This window comes from Artemia sp. Qi Xiang Cuo, chromosome 2, assembly GCF_049724085.1.
Source record: "Artemia sp. Qi Xiang Cuo chromosome 2, ASM4972408v1, whole genome shotgun sequence".
In the NCBI taxonomy this organism is placed as follows: Eukaryota; Metazoa; Arthropoda; class Branchiopoda; order Anostraca; family Artemiidae; genus Artemia; species Artemia sp. Qi Xiang Cuo.
The window spans coordinates 35221937-35241887 of record NC_142795.1 but is presented as its reverse complement, the minus strand read 5'-3'; the positions used below and the strand labels follow the sequence as shown (position 1 = coordinate 35241887).

Genomic DNA, 19951 nt, shown 5'->3' with positions numbered 1-19951 from the left:
GACCCCCTAAAAGTTATAGAACCCTAATGAAAATCACACCATCATATTCAACTTATCAGAGAACCCTACTGTAGAGGTTTCAAGCTCCTATCTACAAAAATGTGGAATTTTGCATTTTTTTTGCATGGATGCGTGTTTATTTGTTTTTGTTTTTTTTTCCCAGGGGTGATCGTATCGACCCAGTGGTCCTAGAATATCGTGGGAGTGCTCATTGGAACGGAAATTAAAAGTTCTAGTGCCCTTTTTAAGTAACCCAAAAAAATAGAGCGCAACTAGGCCCACTCCAACACTCATTTTTTTCCCAAAGTCATCTGATAAAAATTCTATAATGTTCACCTTTTTCAGTACGGTTGAAAATATGATAAATATTTTTCTTAAGATAACTAACTCCCATAAGCTCTCCGGGGGGAGGGCTGAAGGCTATTAACTTTACCGAATGTTAACATATAGATTGGGAAGTATACAGAAGTTTTCAGGAGGGTTTTTTTCTGGTAGTGGGGGGGGGGGTGTTTGTGGATCGGGGGTTATGTTGGAGGATCTGTCCATGAAGGAAGTTTTCATGGGGGAAGGGAAATTGCCATGAAGGGGGTGCCAGACATTTTCAGGAAGTATTTTTTTCTGGAGGGTGGGGCTGGAGAAGGGGGTGACTCGGGAGAATCTTTCCGTGCAGGATGTTTCTTTGGGGTAAGGGAAATTTCTATGAAGGGGGCGCTGGATTTCCAAGCATTATTTAAAAAACGATCAGAAATTAAATAAAAAAAAACAAACAAGTTTTTTTTCAACTGAAAATAAGAAGCAACATTAGAACTTAAAACGAACAGAAATTATAATGTATATGAGGGGGTTCTCCCCCAAGTCAATACCTCGCTCTTTACGCTAAATTTTTTTTAGTGCTTTCAAAAGAGCTATCTATTCTAATTAAACGGCCTTTGTGTCTCAGGGGTTTGTGAATTAAATTTGTTTTTAACTTTTAACGTAAAGAGCGTGGTATTGACTAAGGGGAGAACCCCCTCATATACGTAATAACATATACGTCATGAAAAAAAACAATAAAAAAACAAGCGATACGGCTCAATAGTAATCGAAACTTTTAAAAGCGGAATTTTGATGTCAATAAATGTATCAAAAGAATGGGTTTATAATGCTGATTCTAAATATATAAATTTTATGGGCAAAGCATAGCATATATTAAATAAGTAGCCTAACCTAGTTACCTCCCCCCCCCCAAAAAAAACGCAAAAACAACACTTAATATCTTATACGCAATTAAAACCACGCTATACATTGTATTTCTCTACAGCGGTGTCTTGAATCACCCCGTAGAAACGGGTTTTTCGTCGCGTCTCCAGTTTGATATTCCATATACACTAGATAAAAGAGTCCGTTTAATAGAAGAGTACCAAAAAAAATAATAACAGAGTTTTTCGTACGGAAATAAAAGCAAAGTTGGAACTTCAACGAACAAAAATTATTGCTTTACAGGTTCCGTAAGACATATTTTCTAAACTAACTTAAATAAGGTGACTTGTGCTATCTAATATCTTTAGAATAGTAAAAAAAAACTAACGCAATACTGAAAACAGATAAATTGATCTAATAAAACACAGGGTATTCTCTTAGTAGGCGTATCAGAAATTTCCATGAGTAGCCTGAACATAACAAATACAAATACTAATAGTCTCTCAGTAGCTTTTTACGGACCTTATTGTGGATAAGTTTTAGTATACAAATATAATTTTCTAAAAAAAAAACTCAAGGAAGCTCAGTTTTCAGTAAAGCGCTAGTTTTTTTTTAAATTCTAAAGATACTGGAAAATATTACGGCTCAGTTATTTTACGCTAGTTTTGTAGATATATCCTGCGTAATCTTCGAAACAATGATTTTTAACCGTTTTAAGTTTCAACTTCACTCTTTACCTCGGTAAGAAAAGCTGGTTTTTATTTATTTTTAATTAATTCGCACTAAAAGGGATGTCTAACTAGACTAGACCCAGATTCCACCTAGAATAGATATAATATTCTAACCCTTCTGAATTGTTTATCCAACCAACTCACATCAGCTGCAGATAATCTATTTAGCAGATGCCGAGGGTTCGGGAAGTTTCTTGTTCAGAATAGCATGTCAGCAGGATGTAACTACAAATGCTAGTTCTGAGCTATGTCACAATTAAATAAAAAAAAAACAAGCTTGTTTTTAGCTGAAAGTAAGGAGCGACATTAAAACTTAAAACGAACAGAAATTATTCCGTATATGATAGGGGCTTTCCCCTCCTCAACGCCTCGCTCTTTACGTTAAAGTTTAACTGTCTCACAACTTTATTTTTTAAAACAATAAAAAACTTTAGCGTAAAGAGCGAGGCGTTGAGGAGGGGACAGCCCCTTTCATATACGGAATAATTTCTGTTCGTTTTAAGTTTTAATGTCGCTCCGTATTTTCAGCTAAAAAACCTTGTTTTTTTATTTAATTTCTGATCGTTATTTAAATAATGCAGATTTTGATTTTGGCTCATCGTAGATGACTAATTAAAACGAAATTTGTATATTAATTTCACTTTTTTTGGCTAAATGGCTTTCTCGAAAATTGTTTAATTTTATTTACGAACGTTTTTTTTAGTAATAAATATACGTAACTTACGAATTAACTTACGTAACGAACTTCTATATTCATATATATTTTATTACGTATATTAGGGGGGTTCGCCCCCTAGTCAATATTTCGCTCTTTACGCTAAAGTTCGAATTTTTTTTCCAATTCTTTAAGAATGACCCCTTAATCGTAAAGGCCGTAAATTAGAATAAATAGCTCTTGTGAAAGTACTAAAACAAACTTTAGCTTAAAAAGGAAGGTATTGACTAGGGGGTGAACCCAATCACATACGTAATAGTTTCTGTTCGTTTTAAGTTTTGATGTTGAAAAGTCTTCAGTTGAAAAGTTTTTCAGTTGTAAACTTTTTTTTTGTTTAATTTCTGATCGTTTTTTTTAATAATGCTTGGAAATCCGGCACTCCCTTCATAGCAATGCCCCTCCTCCATGGAAAGATCCTCTAAAGTAACCCCCAATCCAACCCCCCCCCCAACTACCAGAAAAAATCTCCCCCTGAAAACGTCTGTATACTTCCCAGTAACCAATACTAGCCTATATGTAAACATTGGACAAAGTTCATAACTTGCATCCCTTCCCCCGGGGACTGTGGGGGATTAATTCATCCTCAAAGACATAGTTATTATTTTTTTCGACCATGCTGAACAAAATGGCTATCTCAAAATTTTGATCGGGTGACTTTGGGAAAAAATGAGCATGGGAGGGGGCCTGGTTGCCCTCCATGTTTTTGGTCTCTTAAAAAGGGCACAAAAACTTATAATTTCCGTTCGAATGAGCCCTCCCACGATATTCTAGGACCACTGGGTCGATACGATCATTCCTGGAAAAAAAACAAACAAACAAATAAACACGCATCCGTGATTTTTTCTTCTGGCGAAAAATACAAAATTGCACATTTTTGCTGATAGAAGCTTGAAACCTCTACAGTAGGGTTCTCTGATACGCTGAATCTGATGGTGTGATTTTCATTAAGGTTCTATGACTTTTAGAGGGTGTTTGCCCCTTTATTCAAAAATAAGGCAAATTTTCTCAGGTTCGTAACTTTTGTACTGTAGAAACATCTACTGTAGGATTTTCTGTTTTGCTGAATGTGACAGTTTGATTTTCATTAAAATTCTATTACTTTTAGGGGGTGTTTCTTCCTTTTTTCGAAAATACGGCAATTTTTTTCAGGCTCGTAACTTTGATGGGTAAGACTAAACTTGATGAAACTTATATATTTGGAAGCAGCATAAAAATCTGATTCTTTTGATGTATCTATTGGTATCAAAATTCCTTTTTTTTTATAGTTTCGGCTACTATTGAGCTTGGTCGCTCCTTACTTACAGTTCGTTACCACGAACTGTTTGATAAAGCTACTAAAATGAGTAAGCCATAGTAATTTTTGAGAGGAAGAGTTTATCAAGTTAGTGTTGATAGACAAGAAGTCAGAAGACCCTAACCAAGTACTTTGAATGATGGGGTACTCGGGGGTATTCGAAACAGAGATTTTATTCGGGGGATGTGTTTTTTTCGTTCTGTTATAGAAAATCCCAACTAATTGGGCGTTATCCATTTCTGACAAGTAATTCCTTTCTAGCAGTAATTCAAAAGCATAATGCTGCGTTTTATGTCAAGCTGATAAATTCAGCGCGCTCTGTTGATTGGTTAAATCTATTTTCAATCTTATATCTGGCTCTCTAGATGCTTTGGCGTTTCTGTCTTTTGTCACTCTTGGAAATTAGAATATGAAGCTTTTAATCTCAAAATATTTTTACTGGAACAGTCAAAACTTTACTTGAACGTGGTCCTCAAGTTTCACGGCTATTTTACAAACGCATCATACCCAAGTCTCGCTATTCTGGACAAGGGATCCTAACAAAATGGTGACGGAACCAGGACTAGCTCTGAAACTGGACCGGTCAGTGTCAAACTTGTGCTGCGAGTCTCTTGATTTTTTTTTTTTTTGGGGGGGGGGGCTACAAGCAATTCATCCCATTTTTCTTTGCCAGTTCTTTACAATTTTTTTCAACGGGAGCTCCGTTTTAGACAGAATGACAGAATTGATTTGATAATTTTGGCTGTTGGTTTGGCAAGTACTATTTATGTCACGGTAAATAAGGAAGTAATTGAATCATTTATATGATTTTTTTGGGAATTACAACACAAATGCCAATTCTTGAAAATCTCTAAAAAATTTTGTTCACCTAGATTAAATACTTTCTTCCTAAATATTAACGAAAAGTGTTCAGAAATGATTTTTTACCCTACTATGCAAATACCTACTCAAATACTGAATATATGCAAAAAGCCACGCTTTCCTCTATCTGAAAATAAATATGGAATCCTTGCTGAAAAATATAAAGAACATACAGAGAAAAGTAGAAGAAATTATGTTTATTTGCCTTAAAATCAAAATTCCACAAAACTCCATTTCGAATCAGAGACTTGTCAGTCCAGTTTCTGAAACTGGTAGATATTGTATTATTCCTCTTAGATTCGTGGTGCAAAACCGTGAGACTCTTGTTTATGTGAATGAGCCTGTTGCACCACATTCACCGCTTTCGCATGGTCTTTTGGACCACAGGCACTTACAAAGGAAAAAAGGTTTCAAACGAGCCACATTCTGAAAAAAGGGGAGTAAAGGAGGCGATTAACTTTAATCAGAACCCAACTTTCGCTAGATTCTGGGCTATATTATTGGGGTATGCACTGTCTATCGCTGGTGCAAACAAACTTATCATTTGACCTCCAAGTTATATCTCTGTGCCACCAGCTTTTCTAAATATCCATTTATTATGAAAATTTAGCTAGCAGTCAAAACTGAATTTAGCCAAAAACGTTAAGTTGAATTATTGTTATGGCTTAGAAATTTGGAGAGCTTTAGTTTTTTCCTTAGTTTGAAAACGAGACTGAAAGATCACAGTATTCAGCGATGGGTGTCGATCCAGGTTTATCTCTTATTCTTCGTTTTTACGGCAATAGCTGCAGATACCGTTTATTAAAAGAACAATGTAGTCTTATGAAGGAGAGAGGATGGGTCGACCAAGTTTTCAAACTTAGATTAATAAATGAGAAGCGTCTGAATCGTTGACTCATTTAGTTTTCAGTTTTGGAGATTATGAACCGGCATCTGATTCAGCGGATAGAAAAGCTCTAGTGAAGGTTCTGTCCTCGTACGGTATCCCAGATAATGACATTGAAATAGCCAGTGCGATGTACAAGAATAATATTGCTGCGGCTAAGGTAAGAAACGAGTTTAGTAGTTGCGGTCAGTGGTGTGACTCTGTAAGATCAGCCAGAGTCGACTCAGCTCTAAATGGGTACCTGTGAGAAATCTGGGGAAGGTAAACAGGAAGGGTGTGTGAAAGTACAGGATGGCTGATCCCCAACTCCGCGCGAATATCATCCCGGTGTGCGAATTTCGCTTCCTGACTGAAGGGCTATGCAACGGAGATCAGCACCTCCGGTAGGGATTATAAAGTTCCATGGCGTATTCCTTACCTTTATTTCACTTCGTCCTGAAGAACACGGCGAAGTCTATGAGAAAAATGGTATCAAATGGGAAGTCCTAGTTCAAGACGAAAAGTTCAGAGGATTCAGGGTGCAAGAACAGGTCCGAAAATGGATCTTAAGAAGACTAAATCGCTTAGACTGGACAATGAAGAGGTAATGTTAAGTAACGAGAAAATGAATCAAGTGGTTAGCTTCACGTACCGAGGTAGTGTTATTAGTAAAGATGCGAAAAGTAGTTTGGAATATTATGAAAATAATTCTGTGAACTAAGATTAGATTATTGGAAGCCACGTAACGAGTGTGGTCAAGTCTGGCCCTAAAACGTGGGACCTTCAAAAGGCAGAGGAAGATTTGTCAAATGTTTTCCGGAGAAATTGTCCAAGGATAGTTTTTTAGGTGTTCATTTGACCGATAACATTTCAAACAATAAGCTGTACAAAAAACATGGTTCGATCTCACTTTCTAGGGCTATAATGACAAAAACATTAAGATGGCTATGTCACGTTTTATGAATTAAGGATGACAGATTGCCAAAGACTGTGCTTAAACGTGCCCAATATGGGATCAAATGAAAAAGTAGTCATCCCCAAAAGGACCTGGGAAGAGGTTATAAGTAAGGACGTGAATGAAATCGGAACTTCATGGGAGGGGGTAATAAGTGAAGTTTTGAATAGAATAGTGAAGAGGAGGTGTTTGCGCAGCTTTGTTGACCTCAGGCGACTTGACGCTGCGGTGAGTTGCTGGTGATTGTATAGTAACAATGGATCTATTTCAAGGCCGTATCCAGGGGGGGTCATGGGGTTTGAACCCCCACGAAATTCTTGTCCAACTCGTAAAAACGTAATAAAAATCATAGATCCCAGCTTTAGAGATTTCAAGCTCCTATTTACGAAAATATAGAATTTTGCATTTTTTCACTGAAGAAAAATCGTGGATGCGTGCTTATTTTTTGTTTTTTCCCCACGGGTGATCATATCCGAACACCCTTGATGATCCTAGAATGTCAGGAGAGGACTAATTTGATCGGGATGTAAAAGTGCTAATGTTCTTTGTAAGTTTCGGAAAAGATTGTGCCACGTAAAAGTAGCATTTTCTGCCATTTTGTGGCAACTAACAACGACTTTGCCTCAAAGAGGACCAAGTTGCTATCTTTGCTATCAAATGAGACCAAGATTTTGCTTTTTACACATTTTTAAATATTCAAAAAGAGACCTCCCAGTCTTATAGATTAACATGGTGTCCAAACCAATACTACAGCCGTTCAATTCAACCCCGTGGGTAGGGGTTGCTTCGGACAATTTAAAAAAATGAAAAATATAAAAATAGTTTTTTTTTCTTTTTGGAAAATGATCTGAAAAAGATTCAAAGTTAGTCTTAATAGATACACATTTTATGGTGAATTCAGAACCACAGAAAAACTAATGGCTTAGAAGATTTACAGTTCCGAAAAATTGCATCCGGATCAACCCCGACCTCCCTGTTCATTTGAAAAAATGTATTTTTATTTAATTTCGGAATAAATGTCTACAGTGTATTCTCCCTTTTACAACTTTTTTTTACCTTTTACACCATCAGCACGATAATTGCCCTATGCAGCGGAGAAACTGGCATGTGTAGTATTTTTGTTCCTAGGTATATTATCCTGAATCCACAATCAAATATATTCAAAATTGAGCCACTATAATAAGTGTTGGTTTTTTTGGCCAAACAGGACCGTTTATTTTTTGATAATTGTTAATCATTAAACACTTTTCTGTCGAAGGATTTCTTTTTTCCTCTGTCTATACTGAAACCACATAATCGATTCTATACGATTGGTTATCTTAAAGCCATTAACCTCCCTATTCTTGACAGATGTTCAAAATACATAGCTGATATTTTTAAACCAACTTTGTAATTAGACTTTGAACTGCTGGGTATTTGTTTTTGGTGCACAACACATACTGTGGTGCAAAATGGGGCCGAAAAAAGGAAAACTGAATCCATCATTTAAAATATCCTTGTTCAAAGCAATGATTTGTTGTTTCTTGCGATCTTATTAGTATTTTTTCTCGTGACCGGTGTTTTTTTGTCGGTTAGGTTTGCAATCTGTCCAAGATATTTATTTCCAAACAGTTCGTGGTAACGAACTGTAAGTAAGGAGTGACTCAGGCCAATAGTAACCGAAACACTAAAAAAAGGAATTTTTGTAGCAATTGATACATCAAAGAATTGACTTTATAAGCTGATTTAAATTTTATAAGATTGATTTAATTTTATACATCAAAAGTTACAAGCCTGAGAAATTTTGCCTGATTTTCAAAGAAGGATTTTCGAAAACAGGGGGAAATCCCCACCCCAACTGAAAAAATCCCCCAGACAATTTTGAACTGAATGAAATTTTCCCTGGACAATTCCCCCGAAACATCTCAACATGCTAAATTATGTCGGCAAAGATAAAGTAAGACAAATAAATAGAAAGTCATATAGGAATTCTGTTAAATCCCTCAAGGGCAAAATTTCCCCTCGAAAGTTCATCCCTATAAACTTCCCTACCTCCCCACGGAAAATTCTCCCCATGGAACCCCCCCCCCCCTGCAGAAAATACTCCCTCCGAAAAATTCCGGTATTCTTTCCAATAGCGGATACTATCCAGGTTGCAGCGGTAGCTAGCAACCTAGTAAGAGACGATCACGCCCCATAGTACGTAAACAATGGGCAAATTCCATAACTTACAGCCCTTTCCCCAGGGGCTATGGGGGTCATATTTCCCCAAAGGCATAGTTATTGGATCTTTCAACTATGATGACCAAAATTGCTATCTTAAATTTGGATCGGACGAGATAAAAGGGGCGTGGGAGGGGGGCTAGTTGCCCTCCTATCTTTTTGGTCACTTTAAAAGGGCACTAGAACTTTTAATTCCCATTCGAATGTGCCCTCTCCCAATCTTTTAAAACAGCAAGAAATTGGGGTTATGGAGATTGAGGTCAGATAGGAATAACAATCTTTCTAAAGCGCAAAAACAAAACTTGTGACGAGCAAGGGGTTGAGGAGGAATCAGCCCTCTTCTTATACGGAATAATTTCCATTCGTTTTAAGCTTGCCTTGAACTCCCATTCTATTTCTGTTTGTTGCTTTTAGTTTCATGTTAATTTCAACAAAGTAACATCTGTTAGTTTTAAGTTTGACTTGATTTTTTATTTTAATTTCTGGTCGTTTTAGGTTCAGTATTCTGGTGGCTGTGGCGAGGAGGGCAGCCCCAAGTTTAACCGTTCTTGTTATATTTTAAAGTTAAATTTTCGGGTAAAGCCCCTCTATTGTTTAGGAAAACGTTTATTTTTTCTCATATTATCTTAGTGAGCTATCATAAATCAAAATATTAGTCATGAATTTTGGATAATATTTTTTAAAAGATGATAATGATTAATAATCATTCCCGACAGGAAATTAAACGCATCCCAAGTGAAGACTATTTGACATGTACCTAATGTAACAATTTAGAAATAACTACGACAGTTGCACGACCAGCGAAAGCTTTCTGTGTTATGGTAATAATAATCAAATATAGCCGAGATCCTATGGAAATTTTAGTATAATAAGTAATCGGGTTTTTACTACTAATTATGGATACCGTCACAACAATTATTCAGAGTCATATTCCAAACCGTTTACTTCCTGTTCTGCCAGTTTGCCCACAGCTATTCCAGAGACTAGTGGTGTTCGCCTATTGTGTTATCATCCGCCTATTTTGAATATCGCTGACTAAGAATAATGTTGTTTTTTTTATGTTTTGACATATGAAATTTTAATGGCTTCTACTTAAGACCGTACCCAAGGAGGGGGCGGTTACGGGGTTTAATCCCCCCTTGAAATTTTCTTCCAAGTCGTAAAAACATAACCAAAATGACATGAACAAATTTTTGATGCGTTTTTAAAATTTCTTTGTATCCTTCCCCCTCCGAACATAAGTCCTGGATACACCCTTGCTTCTACTAGATTTTGGGTGTAGACTACATAGATCTATTTTCTAAAATTTACCTCTTCAATATATGTTCATTTAAGAAAACCAAAAACAGCCAGAGGTTGCATAATAACCTATTACGTAGCGATGTCAGGTACATAGTTTAATGATTGTGTATAGCTTGTTAACTGCTGTTCTAGTAAGTTTTTAGGTTGTAGCGCATGCAAAGAATGACGATAATTAAATTTCTTTACTATCTTCCTCGAATCGTTAACACGACAACGTACTTGCAATGGTTGCCGTAGGGACCGGGCCAAGCCTTTGCCCCCCTCCCTACACCCCAAAAATATATCGATCAGCTGCTGTATAGTCGATCGATGTTTTTTTTAAAGAAATTATCTAGCGCCGTAGAAACTATATAGTGTGCTTTTTTGTCGCTGGTAATTAGTCTGGTGACCACATCTGGTGCTAAAAGCAATGTCTTTTGTTTTTAGCAAACCATCCGTTCAGCTGTTTAATTTTGTCCATTTTTCAGCGGTAGTGACCGAGCGTGAACTTACCGGTCACCATGCAGTAGAGGTAAGTTCCTGTATCCTTTTCATACGGCAAAATTGTAAAGAATCGAATTTAAAAACACATTTAAAATGTTGATTTGTCCTTTTTTAATTAACTGTTATTTGTTCTTGTAGGTCCAAAAACTTAAATAGATTCAGTATAGCATCTCGTGTCTTATGAATAGTTCTGTATGGAATCTATGTTCAGTGAATTCTCGACTTGAGGTTATCTCTAAGGGGGAGGCACTAAAGCAGGAATACTCTCTAGCAATTAGTCTTAATTGATCTGATTTTAAAAATTGTGTACATTTTATTCTTTTTAGGCTTAGTTTTGTTCACCAAGTTCAACGCTGAGTTTTGTTGAAGTCCAACTGCCAAATTATGGATGATAATGAGTCGTCAAATCAAAATCTGACAAGGCAGGATTCTATGCTCTTTTCTAACACAGAACAGACTGCAAATTCTGCAGATATAGTTGAGAGGGAGAGTGAACAAGGTGCAAATCACCATGTGAGGAAATTGGTTTCACTAACTCCATGTGAAGTGAGAAACATTTTGTGTCGACCAGTGCAGACATTGCCGGAGTCAGAAGGAAATGGCTTAAAGCTACGTAAATCTCAAAGTTTCTCGAAATGCAATAAGAAGGCTCAGATAAGAGAGCGGAGTAACTCAGCTGCTGGTCACCTCCTCAGAAAGTTTAAGCATCGAAATGATGATGAAATTAGAGATAGAAGATCTTCACCCAGACTTTCAGGAAGATTTGTTGTTATTCCAGGACAGGGTAAAGTATTTTGTTTGTTTGTTTTGTTTTACTTATAAACCACTTGTCCCCTGTTTATCGTACACATTAAAGAAAGAATGAACAAAATCAATTAAAAAATCTGCCTTTATATCTAAATCAATCGCGATATCTTCATTTGGAAAATTTGACAGAGAAAAGAATTATATATACGAGAGTAGGAAAAAGTTCTTTTGTTCTTTTGAAAAAGTTTATCTTGGTAGGAAACATGAAACTTTAGAAAATAGTCTCCAACAATACATAACGGCAATGAGCTCCCACCCTTCTCTTTAAAAAGAGCTCACCTATTCAACTCAGCTATCTGGCAACATTTAGTTGATCTTCTCCATCATGTTGCAGAGGTTCATGAAACAAAAACGTTAGTTAAAGTGTTAGACTTCCTCAATCTTCAGACAAAATTTGAAGTCAAGATACAAAAGATTTGAATTGGTCAAACAGTTCCGGGTAACGAACTGTAAATCAGGAAAACCTATAGCTATAGTAACCGAAAATCGAAAATATTAAGTTTTGATAACATTGTACATACAAGAAGAGTTAGATTTTCATTGTGATGCGAAATATATAAAATTCATGAGGTTTATAGTTACCCACCAAAAGCTACCAGCGTGAGAAAATTTGCCTGCATTTTTGAAGAAAAGGGGCAAAACACCCTGAAAAAGGCAAGTGATCCTTATGAAAATTATACCATCAAATTCAACATATCAGACAATCCTATTGCAGAGGTTTCAAATCCATATTTAAAAAAAGGCAAACATTTGAAATTTTTCTGAGAAGAATGATTTCGTATGCGGGTTTATATGATTTTTTCTTTGATTTTTATCCCTAGGCGTCACCATATTGAACCAATGGTCCTAGAAAATTGGAGAAGGCTCATCCGAATGAAAATAATGTATTCTTGTGCCCTTTTTAAGTAGCAAAAAGGTTGAGCCACATATTAGTAATGTTTTCTGCCCTTTTGTCGCACAAAACAACAATTTTGCCCAAAAGAGGGCCAAAAAGGTATCGATTAAAAATTTTAGGATAGTCAGTTTATTTAAAACTAAAGAAAAGTTACATTATGAGCTTCCCACTTTCAGAGGCAGTAATGCCGCGCAGAAACAGAAAAGAGTCGAAAAGATTCTGAGCCATTGTCTATCTTGTCCCAAACTAACCCTCCTTAGGCTACCCAACTACATTCTCAGTTATGATGGAGCAAGTAAGACCATTCAGCAAAGTCTAATTAAGGAAGCGGAACGTAAGAAAAGAAACTATTTCTTGACGAAATACTTTGAAACATACTTGGCCAGCTTCACATTTGAAAGGGAATTAATGGGAAAAGAGGAAGGTAAAACAAGAGGGTATAAACAACAGATAATACAGAACAAAGCAGAAGGTAAAAATCCGCATGGAAGAGTAAATATGGAGATACGTTTTATATAAACACAGGTGACGCCAACACTAGTTTGGCTCTTGATAAGAGCAAAGACAATTCACTGAATCTAAAGCTGGAGCTGGATAAGCACAATGGGTGACCAGATCTTGGCTTTTTGAAACACCTTGGTCGATTTTGTTAAAGCTGTATATGCTTCCCTGGTAAAATTTAAGTGAAAAACCAGCAGCTTCTAAAATTGAGTGCTATGAACCATTGCAGGATTCAACAGATGGAAATAGCTTGCCCAGGAAGACCCTAGTGTCTCTCCCTGTAAAGATACTATATAGAAAATAGAAAATCCGATGCCTGCAAAGGGAACTGTCTCTAGAGCTTCCTGCTTTTTTTGAAGACCGGTAGAGATTCTCCAGTTTACTTATGATACATGATTCTCTATTTTTACTAGATAGGGTTCATGGTTCTTCATTTTTCTTGATGAATGACCTTGTAGACCAATCAAATTTTTAGGAATAGTTCGGTATGTACCGTACTATGGCTCTGTAAAATAAAAAAAGTATAAAAAAAGTTGAAAGTTGAACAAATAAAAAAAGTTGAACAAACAGAAATCGCTATAATTGAATAAATGAAACCAAAACGAACTGAAATGAATAATCAATTTAACCTTAAAATAATACGTATTACTGCTAAGCAAGACAGAAACTAAACTGAATGGCCAGATAATTCTTAATACTAATTAAATTAAAGAAAAAATCAACTGAAAGCAAGGAGCAACATGGAAAATTGAAACGAACAGAAATTATTCCGTTTATAAGCGAAGCTGCCCTCTCCTCAATCCCTCACTCGTCGCGCTAACGCTTTTTAGTGCATTGGAAAAGCCCTTGCGCATCAGGCGTCGTTCTTAGAGAATTGGGCCTAAAAGTCAAACTTTAGCGTAAAGAGCGAAATAATAATTTCCGTTCGTTTTAAATTAAAATATTGCTCCCTATTTTTAGTTGAAAACTTGTTTTTTTAAGTTTAATATTTGATTGTTTTTCAAAACATACCGGGAAATCCGCCTCCCCCCTTCCGTAGTAAATTTCCTCTGGAAAATCCCTCCCGCCGAAAAGTTTCTTTATGTTTTCTAATAAAAACTATAGGTAAATTCAATAAGTTAAAGCCCCCCCCCCGTCCGTGTAAATTTTTTATTGGAAAATTGCGTTCCCACAGAAAAATACTCCCAGTGGGAACCCCCCACCTCCAAGGAAATTCCCCTCCTAGAAAAATTTCCATATGTTTCACAATAACAAATACTATATGTAGATAATGGGCAAAAGGCGTAACCTACGGCACTTCCCCCAGGGGCTGTGGGGGGTCAAGTCATCCCCAGAGACATAGTTATTGGACTTTCCAACTATGCTAAACCAAATAGCCATCTCAAGATTTGATTGGATGTCACTGGGGTAAAAGGATGCTTTGAGGGGGGGGGGGGGGCTGGTTGCCATCCATTCTTGTTGGTCAAACAGTTCGTGGTAACGAACTGTAAGTAAGGAACGACCCGGCTCAATGGTAACCGAAACTCTAAAAAACGGAATTTTGATACCAATAGATACATCAAAAGAATCAAATTTTAATTCTGATTTCAAATATATAAATTTCATCAAGTTTAGTTCTATCCATCAAAAGTTACTCAGCCTGAGAAAATTTGGGTGATTTTCGCAAAAAGGAGGAAAGACCCCCTTAAAAATGTAGAACCTTAATGAAAATCACACTATTATATTCGGCGTATCAGAGAACCCTACTCTAGAGGTTTCAAACTCCTATCTACAAAAATGTGGAATTTTCCATTTTTTGCCAGAAGAAAGATCACGGATTCGTATTTATTTGTTGTTTTTTTTTCCCAGGGATGTTCTTATCGACCCAGTGGTCCTAAAAGATCGTGGGAAGGCTCATTGGAATTGAAATTAAAAGTTCTAGTGCCTTTTTTAAGTGACCAAAAAAATGGAGGGCAACTAGGCCCCCTCCCACGCTCATTTTTTTCCCAAAGGCACCCGATCAAAATTTTCAGATAGCCATTTTGTTCAGCATGGTCGAAAATATTATAACTATGTCTTTTAGGATGACTTAATCCCTCGAAGCCCCCAGGAGGAGGGCTGAAAATTATGAACTTTACCCAATGTTAACATAAAGGCCCTAGTATTGGGATTGGGACCCGGCTCAATGGTAACCGAAACTCTAGAAAACGGTATTTTGATACAAATAGATACATCAAAAGAATCGGATTTTAATGCTGATTTCAAATATATAAGTTTCATCATCAAAAGTTAATTCTACCCATCAAAAGTTACGCGCCTGAGAAAATTTGGCTGATTTTCGAAAAAAGGGAGAAAGACCCCCTAACAGTTGTAGAACCTGAATGAAAATCACACCATCATATTCCGCGTCTCAGAGAACCCTACTGTGGAGGTTTCAAGCTCCTATCTACAAAAATGTGGAATTTTCCATTTTTTGCCAGAAGAAAGATCACGGGTGCGGGCTTATTTTTATTATTTTTTTTTCCCAGGGGTGATCGTATCGACCCAGTGGTCCTAGAATATCGCGGTAGGGCTCATTGGAATGGAAATTAAAAGTTCTAGTGCCCTTTTTAAGTGACCAAAAAAAAATGAAGGGCAACTAGGCCCCCTCCCATGCTCATTGTTTTCCCAAAGTCACCTGATCAAAATTTTGAGATAGCCATTTTGTTCACCATGTTCAAAAATATTATAAGTATGTCTTTTAGGGTGACTTAATCCCCCGACGTTCCCGCGAGGAGGGCTGAAAGTTATGAACTTTACCCAATGTTAACATATAGTATTGGTTATTGGGAAGTATACAGTACAAGTAGAGGAGGGGATACCAGCACAAACAGGCCCACGTGGGTTATGGTCCTAATCTGGGCATCGAGTCCATAGGGGAGATGGATTTCCGAGAACTTGATTGAGTAATCAAAGTGTGTCAATGACCTCTTTTTCAAGGTCGATTTATTTGATAAGATAAGATAAGTTTTATTCTTCATTAAATACACATATAATATTACATGTTATTAATCCCTCAAAGGCTCATTGGCCTTTGATGTTTCTATGTGTAATAGCTCCGGGACGAAGGTTGCACATGCGCATTGAATTCTAACGGGAACAATGTTATTGATGTAGGACTCGAGGGGGAAGTGAATTTCTGAGACAATGATTGCGTATTCGAAGGGGAGAGGATTTCCGAGAACTTGATTGCGTAATCGAATGGGAATTTTATTGATCCGATAACGGGCAACAGGATCACGTGTATCCTAACGAATCAGGGTAGTAGCATTTATGGATGGTTTTTGTCAGTGAGAATTTGAAAAACAGGAATTTTGTCACATTTATGTATGTTTTATGGTTTTTGTCAGTGAGAATGAAAAAACAGGAACTTTGTCACTTGGAAAACCATAAACCACGTGATGCTGTCACGAGTCAGAACACCTGTGCTGTCGACCTCAATTCACCTATCGTGAATCAATAATTCCCCTTAGAAACAACAAATTAATTTCCCCTTTCTTGACAGATCAATCAATCAATGACATCATCTGTCAGACTTTAAAAATTTTCGCATAGAAACATTTCTCCAGGAATAGATCCAAAATCATTAATGTCTTTGCCTCGGGAACAGTTCTACTGGTCGAACTCCAAAAGATATTAATAACCAAAGGCCATGGAAACAATTCTCCAAGAAACATCTTAGCGATGAATTATTTTAGCGCGGGAATCAGGTTTCTTATTAATTTGAAATGCGTTAGTGCAGAGATGCCAATAACAAAGGAATACGCTGAATTTACGTTTAGGGATTATTTGGGCGAAACCGTTTTAGACAGGTTATGGAATTATTTCGGCGAAACAGATAGAGACATTTTAAAAGAAGATTTTTGAAGAGGTTTTGAGCGTGGTCGCTTTAATACACAAGTTTCATTTGAACAGTGTTGCGAGGTCCTCTAACCCAACCCAAAGGGTTCCAATCCTCCTACCCAACCCCGAAGGAAGCCCCCGGTCCACAAAGGTCCCCCAAGCTCCCAAAGGGCCACCGGTGCCCCCAAAGGTCCCCCGGGCCTTAACCTAACCTAACCTAACCTACTGAATGTTTAGACAGCATAGAGGCAGAGACAGATGAGAAGAATCTGGAGGAAACGAGAAGAAAAATTATATGTGACATGGAGAGAAATTTAGACCGATTGCAAGTAAGCTCAGATAAAAGAAGGATTGATATGATAGAAAAGGAAGATCAAAAGAAGAGACTTGTAAAAGAGGGCTTTTTCTATAACGTAAAACACAGAAGTGAAAACCCAAAGAAAAATGTGTATAGTGCAAGATATAACTCGGATTATTATGATGATTATGCTCCAAGAGAAGAGAAAAAGTGGCCCTTCAAGAGACATCATAAGAGGTCATTCTACGAAAAGGATTTTAAACAACGGAAACCATGGTGGAAGTGTTCTCATATACCATTTTACGATAAATCCCATTTTGATATGCTTGATAAGTTTTATACCATAATCATACAATAAATTTGTTTCTGCTATTTTAATTTTCTCATACTCGATATGCATAGAGTAAGAATACCTGCAGAGACTTCTGTACATGAATAGTTCAGATTGATTAGATCATCCCTTAGAGTGTTCTCAGTCCACAGCCAAGTTTTCTATCAAAGATAAAAAAATTTCGTAGAAGTTAGCTGTGTAATTTTTTTCTTAAGAAATCAATATTTAATTTTTTGTCCATGCTATTTAAATGAAATCATTATTCTAATCCTTTATTTATTCGTTAAATCAATATTTATAATACTCTTTAAATATATGATGTCAGACTCAATTACTTGAACATCATCATCATCAGCATTATTTTCTACTAACACTATATTCACCAGAGGAGGTGGTATACACTCAACCTCCGGTTCAAGTAATTGAACCTCATCTTCTTCATCATTGACCATTATATCGATTAATGGGGGCATGTCCTCAAATAAACCGTCGCGTACTCTCATTGTAGACAAACTAGGGGCCAACCGCTCATCGTCTTCTATGTAAAGACGACCTGAAGGCCCCCGCCGTACCAGATCTTCTGACGTATATGAAAGTCCATCTTCAGTATAATGAACTTCCATTATATCATCATCGGTACCTTCGAAGGCTCTACTAGTACAAAGAAGGACCTCCTCCTCCTCGGGTGTAATCTCGATGCTCTCGCTCTCTGCACATGTAGCTAGAAGATTCTCCTCCTCACTTTCTGTGAGCTCCCACTCGCTCCATACATCCTAAAAAGATTGAGAACACTATGGTCAAAAGCTCTGTGGAAAGGTATAGTCTTCATGAATATACTGAGGGGTGTTCTATAAACGTAATAAACAGGGTTACTTATTATTTTTCATTTTATCTATAATTTTGTATGTCTAAAATTCATCAATTAGCCAGATGTGGGTTTTTTTTTTTATTATTTTTTACATACGGAGCGAGATTTAATTTCATTGATAGAAGCATGTATGAGATTTAATGTATGTGATAAAACCAGGAAAAAAACCTTTCCAATAACTATGTTTTTCAATGAAAAGTAAAGAGCTATGACATTAAATCAAAGAGAGCAGAAATAAAGTTGAATAATTGCTTAAACGTAAATTTTCTGTAAACATACTTCTAATTAATCACTCATAAAAAGGTAAGTATAGACCGCTCATCCTCTATGGTGGGGGAAGCATGCACAGCTGTGTCCTTCTCGGTCGACTAGGTGCTGTAGTGAGTTGTTTTTAATAGGAGTACATTATTTTTAAAGATTTAAATGAATCAGATTAGTTAAACAAAGCTTATAAATAAAAATTCTATTAACAGTTAATTCTGTACCGACTACATAAATATTTAAGACCAAGTGCACCACGATGCACCATTGTGGTCTGAGAAATTCAAAAACTCCGAAACTCAATACATAGTTTTCGATAATTTCAAGTCGATTACTATCTAAGAATTTTATTTCTACAACACTTAGACCTTCCTTAGGTTGAAGTGTTGTTTTACACCACAAAATGCTAGAAAATCCCGCTTTACTTGAGTACATTATACGTTATACCTCTTATAATTTGTCCCCATTAGCTCGATATGTTATCTCGTGAGAAAATACTATCAAATAAACACGCAGACTAAACTTTATGAAAACATAAATATTTAAGACCAAGTGCACCACGATGCACAATTGTGGTCTGAGAAATTCAAAAACTCAGAAACTTAATACATAGTTTTCGATAATTTCAAGTCGATTACTATCTAAGAATTTTATTTCTACAACACTTAGACCTTCCTTAGGTTGAAGTGCTGTTTTACACCACAAAATAGTAGAAAATCCCGCTTTACTTGAGTACATTATACGTTATGCCTCTTACAATTTGTCCCCATTAGCTTGATATGTTATCTCGTGAGTAAAAACTATCAAATAAACACGCAGACTAAACTTGATGAAACTTATATATTTGAAATCAGCATTTAAAGCTGATTCATTGATGTATCTATTGCCATCAAAATTCCGTTTTCTAGAGTTTCGGATACCATTGAGCTGGATCGCTCCTTACTTACACTTCGTTACCACGAAATGTTTTATTAATTAAAAAACTTTCCACAAAATAAGTTTTTCAAAGAAAAGTAAAGAGCTACTACATTAAATCAAAGATGAGCAGAAATAAAGTTAAATAATTGTTCAAACGTAAACTTATGTCCAATGCCATACTAGTTAAAGTGTCAAAAACTCTTTCCCACAAGTGGACACTTTTCAACTAAAAGTAAAGAGCTAGCAGACTAAACCAAAGATATGATGAAATAATAGCGAATAATTATTCAAACTTAAATTTTATTTATTAAGTTAATATTTTATTTTTGAAAAATTATATCTACCAAATCTTCAATACCTGAAAAACTCTTTCCCACAAGAGGACACTTTTCAACTAAAAGTAAAGAGCTACTAAATCAAAGATATGATGAAATAATAGCAAATAATTGTTCAAACGTAAACTTATGTTTATCAGTAAACTTATTAGAGTGATAAAAAACTTTTTCCCACAAGAGGACACTTTAGAGTAAAAGTAAAGAGCTACCAGACTAAACCAAAGATATGATGAAATAATAGCGAATAATTGTTCAAACTTAAATTTTCTGTATTACGGGAATAGTTTAT

At 36.3% G+C, this 19951-nt stretch overlaps 1 protein-coding gene across 2 annotated transcripts in view; it reads left to right on the top strand.

Moving 5' to 3' along the window:
* The window catches only part of bdg (sodium-dependent transporter bedraggled), a 194357-nt gene that overhangs the window by 9282 nt on the left and 165124 nt on the right, over positions 1-19951 (top strand). For both annotated transcript variants that reach the window (XM_089100627.1, XM_089100621.1), the window contains exon 2: positions 10914-11371. In XM_089100627.1, the coding sequence (XP_088956753.1) occupies positions 10972-11371 (400 nt within the window). In that variant the 5' untranslated portion in view covers positions 10914-10971. The remainder of the gene's footprint in view (positions 1-10913; positions 11372-19951) is intronic.